Below are 8,908 nucleotides of genomic sequence, written 5' to 3'. Positions count from 1 at the left end.
TGAAGAGCCTGTCATCAATATCACATTTTTTTCATTTTCATTTATCAGAATCGCCAGAAATAAAATATAACATTGAACATAAAAAAATGAAGAAATAATTTAATAGAATTTTCCCCCATTATAACTACATTTCTCATGATAGCCTACTTATCTTTGACGTTATATTGGAAAGTTAATGTTTTTACAGTTCGATTTATATAATATATTGTAACTCGATCAAAATAGGTAAACGTACAACATTTCACGCTGTAACCATATGTCTTGGGCTGTAACGTGATGACAGGAAACACAGATTTCCCTCCGCTCCGCTAGATGGCAGTAAAGAACTGTGAATTGACAACCACTCCTCCATGAACTCACAAAAACAACGAGAAAAAGAAAACCGGGTTGTGCGCTGGAGAGTGAACCCATAGACATCATATATACGTATATATGATGTCTATGAGTGAGCCAGCGTCGCCGCCATATTGGATGGGTGTCCCGTTTGGAGTCTTGCTGCAGTCATCCCCACATTACTGTTTTCTGTGGAACAGGAATATATTGCGCAGACACACACACACACACACACACACACACACACACACACACACACACATACACACACACACACACACACACACACACACACACACACATTTTTCGACATAATTGGTTTTTAAATAATGTTAACAGTGAACATTCTACTAAATACAAATGATAAATTTTACTCCTATGAGATGTTTATGGAAAAATGTGATATTGATACTTCACAAAGAGAGTTTTACATGGTAGACTTATTACCTCCACCAAGGAGGTTATATTTTAACCAGCTTTATCTGTTTGTTTGTGTTCTAGATAAATAAAAACGTTATGGACAGATTTTTATTAAATTTTCAGGACTTGTCGGAAATGTGAAAAGGAACAGCCGATTTAATTTTAATGCAGATCCGGATCACTGTTTGGATCCTGGAACTTTTTCAAGGCCTTGGCGGAGATTTGCGCTCTCCCAGTGTTTGGGTAACTTTTGAATTGCACAATTTTGATAGAATACTTTATCTTCAGACTTTGTACAACTGTATCTATATTGATCAGTTGTTATATGTAAAAAAGAAAGAGTCAACCGTAGTCAAGAGAAATACCACAACTATTCCCGTATTTTGATCAGCATAGGGTTGCAATAACCGTCAAAATATTGAAAGCAGATCGTGTGGAATTATATTTCACAAAGTTGAATAATAATTTGTTATTTGACCCGTTAAAAATAGATAGATAAATCCAAATGCAAGAATAAACAATCAAACACGTTAGTATCAAATTCATTTACATTTATTTATATTGTAGCTACCTTATGTCTTTGTTTAATAGCAATATAAAAAATCTTTTAGCACGTAGTTTTTAATGTTTGAAAGTGACCTGTATCATAGCAATATCTCTGCCCTTTGTAAGAAACCAAACTGTGAGAACAATCAGGTAAAAGAAAAGTGGTGAAGTTATAGTTGTGGCTGGGTCTACACCTTACAAATAAATTTATTGGAGACCCATCCAAGATGGCGGCGCGATGAACGTCAGCTCGTAAAGGCAGCGTGATACTATGCGGCGTTTATGTCTATGAGTTGGACGACGAGAAAGCGGAAGCAAACGAACTGTTTATACAATGATGGACGACAACTGAAATAACATATGAACCCAAGAGAAAACGAGTTTTTAAGATCAAGCTACGACTTCTGCTACACTGGGATTTAAAAGTCAAATGCTGCCGCATTTTCACTCAGGAACACCTTAGTGAACCAGGACTGAGAACAGGGGGGTAGTAACGCCAGAATAATGTCTGCAAAAATAAACACTCCTAAAAGTAAAGACAGCGCGGAACTTATTAAAAACTACCACAAGCAGGCGTTTGAGTATATATCAAAGGCGTTAAAGATCGACGAAGATGATAAAGGTTTGTTTATTGCGTTAATGACGGATCAACACCATATTTATCAGCTTGTGGTAAACATCCCTAATGTCTGTGATGACAGGAGAAAAGGGGGAAGCTGTGCAGTGGTACAAGACAGGAATTGCTGAGCTTGAAAGGGGTATTGAAATAGAGATCACTGGACAAGGTATTGTGTCAGACATATAATCGTGTACTTGATGGTCAGTGTCAGTATTTTTGAGGCTTGTTCTTTGTGTTTTCATCTTCAGGAGATCAATATGATCGAGCTAAGAGACTCCAAGATAAAATGGTTTCTAATCTGACCATGGCAAAAGACAGGCTAGCTCTGCTAGGTAGGTAGTAATCTAGCTGTCGGCCATCCTGTGTAGTCTTGTCTCTGTTCATGATTGGTCAAACTTTGCCTGTCATCGCTTCACAGAGACCGCTTTGGCATCTAAAAAGAGAGGTGGTCCTCAACAGACCTCAAATCAGCCTTCAGTGTCAGGTACATCCTCTAACATCAGGCTGCCTGCTACGACCAGATACCCAGTAAGGCCCCCAGAGCCAAGGGTAACACTTTATTGTCACTGTTTTTATTATTATTTGAAATATTATTTAAGGTTTAGGTGTGTGCTGTAATGTTTCTGTATTATTTGCCTCAGGTGAGCTCCCGGACTGTAAAACCCCAGAACGGAAAACCTGCAGCTGCAAAGCAGCCTCCAAAAAGGGATATGAAAAACTTCAAGAATGTAGACAGTAAACTGGCCAGCTTGATTCTCAATGATGTGGTTGACAGGTATCTTAATAAATGTTATAAAGAGGTATTATGCAGAGGTATTATGTTGTTATGATGTTCAAAGGCAAAACCAAGACAAGTATAAAATACACCATGTTTAATTGGGCTTTTTTTGTTCACGACAGTGGGGCTTCTGTAACCTTTGAAGATGTCGCAGGTCAGGACCTGGCTAAACAAGCACTCCAAGAAATTGTCATCCTTCCTGCCATAAGACCAGAGGTGACCACATTAAAAACTTTTCTCTTTTGTTTTTGTTACTCTTAATATGCCTTTATTAGTTTTACATGTGACAACTTTAATTGTCTGTCTAGCTGTTTACTGGTTTGAGAACGCCTGCACGTGGTTTGCTTTTATTTGGCCCTCCGGGAAATGGAAAAACCATGCTGGTATGTCAAATGTTGGTTTCAGCACAATAAGCTCTATTCATTTAGATCAGTCAGTTTATTGTTTGCAAATATGTCTCGTTATTTTGTCTTTATTTTTGCAGTGAATTACAGCTTTTCTGTATTCTTGTCAGGCAAAGGCAGTCGCTGGGGAGTCAAAGTCCACGTTCTTTAACATTAGTGCTGCCAGTCTGACATCAAAATGGGTACAAAAATGTTTTATTTTAACATTAAGTGTTACACTACTCGAGTTTTTAACTCTTTCTATAATGACTCTTGGAGGTGGGAGAAAGCGAGAAGCTTGTAAGAGCCCTGTTTGCCGTTGCCAGAGAGTTACAGCCTTCCGTCATCTTTATAGGTCTGTATTACCCAGCTCTAATGCTTAACTTCCAATTTCTGTTCAGAAATTAACCTTTCTTTTTCCATTTGACTCAGATGAAGTGGACAGCTTGCTCTGTGAGAGGAAGGAGGGGGAACATGATGCCTCCCGTCGTTTAAAAACCGAGTTCCTCATTGAGTTTGATGGAGTAAGTGAGTCGGCAGACTCAGAAATTTGATCCTGAACAGTCTTCAGCTTCTCAGTAACTGTTATATCTAATAACACGTTTTCATGCATGCACTTCTGGGTTTCAGGTGCAGTCAGGAGGCGATAACAGGGTGCTGGTAATGGGAGCAACAAACAGGCCTCAGGAACTTGATGAAGCTGTTTTGAGGTATGCTATGCAGCTGTACAAACTGTACAATTTCACTTTTTAAAAAAAAAAAAAAAAAAAAAGCAAAATCACAGCTATTTTTTGTTGTTGTGTTTATTAAACAGACGTTTCGCTAAAAGAGTTTACGTGACGCTCCCAGATGAGAAGGTATTCATTCACAGCATGAGTATATGTTGTAAACTTTTGCATTAGAATGAATTGAAATTCTCTCAATCACTCTTGTTTCTTCAGACACGATTCACTCTGCTAAAAAACCTTTTGGCAAAACATGGGAACCCACTGAGCAAAAGTGAGCTGTCATCTCTTGCTAAGTGAGTGCCATACAACAAACCTACCAGCAGTGTTTATTTTTATGTGACTTTGCAGTAATGTCTGGATCTGTTCCCTGACAGGGCGACTGAAGGATATTCAGGGAGTGATCTGACATTTTTAGCCAAAGACGCCGCACTCGGACCCATCAGAGGTAGGATTCTTTTATCCCTCTGGTCACCTGTTAACATTTCTCATTGTTATAAAGGTGGTTTATTTTTATGTGAAATTTGTTTTGCATAGAGTTGGGACCGGACCAAGTCCGTGATATGCCTGCTAGTGAGGTAAGATACTCATGTTGAAGCACAAATATTACTGCACATGTCTCCTTGCTGCTAATTTGCTGTTGGAGTACACAACAGTACTTGGAAGTGTGGAAAAAGAAAGTACACTGTCTTTTAAAAGTACAGCACATGACATATTAATCTGTGTCATTAATAACAAAAGAACAAGACAAAGTGTAGAAGGAATGTGTGGAAAATTAAAGCACTCAGTGATTCAGGCGCTCGCATCTTCCCCTTTAGCTGCTATAACTGCATTATGTTATTAGTCTCTCGCATCATTTGCATTGATTCAGTTTATTGAGGTTTGGGGAGATTTGTTACTGAACAATTCTGTTAATGTGTTATAACAGCATTTTTAATCAGGTCGTGGCCTGGACCGGTGGTCATTTCACCATCTCCTTTTCTGTTTCACTGCCATGTTGTTGTAGCTTTGCTGCTATGTCTGAGCTCATTGTCCTGTCCACGTTGTAAGTTTGGCATCACTTTTTGCCTCCTCTGCACTCTAGAGAGACATTAATCTCTAACCCCTCCCATGCAGAGATAGCCTTGCTGTGATGTGCTTGTGTGAACTGACTACAATGCTAACGGAGGCCTGTGGACTCTGTGATGTAGCTTCTGGGCAGCAATAGTTGTTTTTCTAAGATAATTTAAATACTAATTAATGTCTGTAGAAGAAGTAAGGATGTATTCTCTGCGACGGGTGCACCGATACCAGTAACGGGTATCAGTCCGATGCTGTGTTGGTGTATTCTTATTTGATTCTTGGGAGAGTGTTTCGATATTACAGAAACCAAGCTAACTTTGGGCATAAAGGTGCTTTGTGACAGCTGATAGCATAATCTACTAAAAATTACTTTGTCCTCATAATTTAGGAATATTTTGACAGTTTTTAATGCTTACATTTAGCAGATAGCTTCAGGATAAGCCATATGATATACCGTATTGTGCAATTAACCTCTCTGTCTTTGCATCTGAGGTTCTGGTCCACACACCAGTGAACTTTAATGGGATTTATTATTGGTACTCATACTGGTACTCAGTATGGGCAAGACTTGTACTCGGTTTGGGTTTCCCTGGATTCTGCATTTTTGCCTTAATATTGGTGAAATAAATAAGGACACTTATTAAAATGTCATGTTGTTGCTCACCTCAGCTTATATACACCAGATTTTGAGACCTACTAAGAACCAATTGATTTCTATTAGAAGTTCAACCTTACAATTGAAAGAGATTTTTTTTTATTTTTTTTTTACTTTAACTCTCGGGTTTCACTCCTGTGTTCACAGATGCGAAACATCAAGAAGAAGGACTTTGAGGATTCCCTGAAGCGGGTTAAACCCACTGTTAGTCCAGCTACTCTCTCCATGTACGCGCAGTGGAACAAAGACTTTGGTGACACAACAGCTTTATGATGCCGATGTTTGTAAAAAAAAAAAAAAAGTAACACTCATTTCTGCTGGTAATGTTTAATTGAATTAAACTTTACAAAAAGCCCCGTAGACTGATTGATCTAAAATATGTGAATATTATAAAGCACTATGGGAGGATTTCCTGTTTTATGACACAGCTTTGCTGATGTAATCCTTACTATTTTCTTGAAACTTTCCTAATGCACTTGTTTTTGTGAAAATGTATTATTTATTCTCAAAAAAGTGTAGAAAGTGTTGGAAATGACAAGTCATCTCTGCCTTGCCTAAAAACAAGGAAGCAAGTCTGTAAATTCCCACCTAATTCTGCTCACCTTGATAATTTCATTTCTGTTAGTTTACTGAAACAGTGTCTGTATGAACACAATGGTATTTATCACCAAGTGCTCTTTTGAGTGATCATAAATGGGAGATTTGCCAAAGTTTTGCTTTTTTTCTATTAGTGTGTGTAGACAGAGAGCCGTTCCATTTGCATGATTAGCTTGTAGATACGGGAACTTAGTTTTTATAACAAATCAAAGACCCAATGAACTGTTATTATTCTTCATCATGACATTTAGTTTCGTCATTCGCTCCCCCAAACTGCAATGTCTTCACATTTCTTCATCTATCAATAAATGAATTCATGAAAGTTTAAAGTGGTTGTGTACGTGTGTGTGTGTGTGTGTGTGTGTGTGAGAGTGAAAGTGTTTCGTTACTTTTTTGTTTTTCTAAATGTCAGATCACAGCTTCAGTGTGATGCACACATTATCCTCCACCTGGAAAAATGCAAGCCAAATTAGCTTCACCTGTATCGGAGTCACAGAAATGAAAACAGACCTGACAGTTATAAAGAATTTAGCAAGATAAATATTTCCCAGACAGACTTCAGTCTTCCAGTCACCTGCAAAAGGACTCATGCATCTCCTGTAGATAGATGGTGCTACAGTTCTATGGCTTCTTTCTTTGGCTTCAAGTTGCAAGCCTCATGTTTGGCAGATACTTCGCCCACAGCTACAGATGTGTGGAATTCAGTTAACCATCATAAATTAAAATGAAATCCATGTTAAGCTGTGCTGACTGTCAGCTTGAAGGATAAATAGGCTAAGTTTCTCGGCTGTGTGTCAGATGCTCTCAGTGTGGTCATGCACATACATACAGGTGCTTCAGTGACATTACGTAATGCAGGACACTAAAACTGTCCACCATATATTAACATGGCTCAAGATTTGAACAGGGGTCACCAGATGTTGCATCACTGCTTCATGCCAAGTAAGTTCTTGTGGTCGGTTTTAGATCTTTATTCCAGTGTCCTCTGAACTATTTCCTAAAGGTCAGCTGACAGTGCTCCCTGAAGCTTTTCCTCCTGCTTTGTATACACACTGCCAATGGAAACATTTACTGGAATTGGTCCATTGAGCCCATCCTCAGAGATTTGCTTCCTTTGTTTTTTTTTCTTTTTCAAAAGAGATTAAAGTGCAAAACAATCTGAAAGTTGCAACCACACCTACGCTCTTTCCCCCCCAGGGTAGAGATGCTGGATGGAGTGTTTTTTTTTTAACATGTCATGACTGAAGAGCTTCTTTCATGACGCCAGACAGGAATGAAGAGCATTAGAGGTTATGGTTTAGTCATCACCTTTTTTTGTTGACTTGCACCCGGTCAATCCCAGACGGTAAATAAACTGTCTTTATGAGATACTAGTTGCAAGGTTGGTTATTTCCACACATATCAACATGCATGTCTGAAAAGAAAATAAGAACCAGCATGTGACAAAATCCCCACATTCTTGTAATAACAACAGAACGCAGTAATCAAATGCAGACAAAATGCTTTTTTATCCTGAAACTGCAGACGATAAGAGAATTATTGAGGTGGTCTAAGCCTTACAAGTGACTGACAGCTTCCTTTTTTGGCTACGTGTCTGAGTTCTGCACCGCCACAGTGGTTCATTGATGCTTTGACCACTACATCCACTCAGGGGAAAACAGAATAGGGGATCATTTGATACAGCCAGTGAGGCAGCCCACCCTGTAGAGTGTAGAATAATAGTCAACATAGTAAGGACCTCTTTGAGCAAACACTTGATGATTGTTTCTTCAAGTGGCCCATTATGGGAAGAGAGTGTGGATGGGGAGTGTTAAAGTGACAGCGCGTGTCCCACTTAAAGGCAGTGAAGTTGTTGCAGTTTTGACACATTTGTCCGTTGTTATTCATGCTACAGACGTTTTGTTAAAAATCTCTAATCTCTCCATCTAGAAGTTGCTGCAGGCCGAGTGTTATAAAGAAAACCATGAATGTAAATTGTTGCACCGGAGAAGGAACTTCCATCACGATTTAGGATTTAGCTTCTTTTTTAAAAAAAAATATGGGTATAAGGATGTGGTTTTGGGCTTACACAGTGGAACGCGTTCAAGGGCTAAGTTGTGTCCACGTTCCAGCACTGGCTGCTACTGTTCCACCAGCCACCACACACCCAATACATAACTTCATTTACCCTCGGAGTGTTATCTTTCTCTCTCGTGGGAGGCTGGAAGCCAAGACAAATCTTATATCCAATGGCAACATCTGTCTTTTATGAGTAAATTTATTTTTATTTTTCACTGTTTATTTAGGGTGTGTATTGCAGTGGGTGTATGTAATTACAAAAAAAAAAGAAAGAGTGTTCATATGTACATGTATAAATACAGTAGCCTGCTTGGTACATTCAAGAACATGAGTCTCTTTGTATATGGTCAGCCTCGGTGATGGCCAACACGAAAAACTGCATCAACTGCTTTATAATGTGAAGTTGGTTGTTAAAAATGAAAAATGAAAAAAGAAATGTTTGAACATTTTTGGAAATATTCTCAACCATCTAAAAGAAGCAAATCTTCATTCAGCATACAGATGTAACGTTGGCTTCAGAGAGGTGCATCCACTAAGCTAATGGATCATTTTCAAGATAAATGATTGTTATTTATGAGACATATTTAAAATCAGTTCTCATAACAAAAAATGATTGAAGCATAGGCAAAATGAAAACTTTCCCATCAGTTCATCAGAAGCCAGGAGGAGTTACTTGTTCTTCCTGCCTGATATGTACTTTATGAAAGAATTTATAGTTGCCACACAATGTTT

The 8,908-nt window shown here is 38.5% G+C and overlaps 1 protein-coding gene across 2 annotated transcripts; it reads left to right on the top strand.

The window, feature by feature from the left end:
- Positions 1 to 1,608: 1,608 nt before the first annotated feature.
- On the top strand, positions 1,609 to 6,409 carry LOC306762792 (spastin-like). 2 transcript variants are annotated; one of them, XM_079249404.1, is made up of 16 exons: positions 1,609 to 1,921; positions 2,001 to 2,084; positions 2,167 to 2,250; positions 2,337 to 2,446; positions 2,560 to 2,693; positions 2,819 to 2,912; positions 3,005 to 3,079; positions 3,211 to 3,282; positions 3,359 to 3,434; positions 3,512 to 3,603; positions 3,710 to 3,789; positions 3,894 to 3,936; positions 4,021 to 4,100; positions 4,182 to 4,252; positions 4,342 to 4,382; positions 5,669 to 6,409. In XM_079249404.1, exons 1-16 carry the CDS (start codon positions 1,804 to 1,806, stop codon positions 5,792 to 5,794), a joined length of 1,380 nt encoding a protein of 459 aa, XP_079105530.1. In that variant the 5' UTR covers positions 1,609 to 1,803; the 3' UTR covers positions 5,795 to 6,409. The 2 variants fall into 2 exon arrangements, with proteins under 2 accessions (XP_079105530.1, XP_079105529.1); XM_079249403.1 differs by having other exon boundaries at positions 2,337 to 2,467.
- Positions 6,410 to 8,908: the final 2,499 nt, after the last annotated feature.

Source organism: Telmatherina bonti (genome assembly GCF_933228915.1).
Source record: "Telmatherina bonti genome assembly, chromosome: 11".
NCBI classification, from domain to species: domain Eukaryota; kingdom Metazoa; phylum Chordata; class Actinopteri; order Atheriniformes; family Telmatherinidae; genus Telmatherina; species Telmatherina bonti.
The sequence above is the reverse complement of the archived record's forward strand: the minus strand, read 5'-3'. Positions and strand labels throughout refer to the sequence as shown.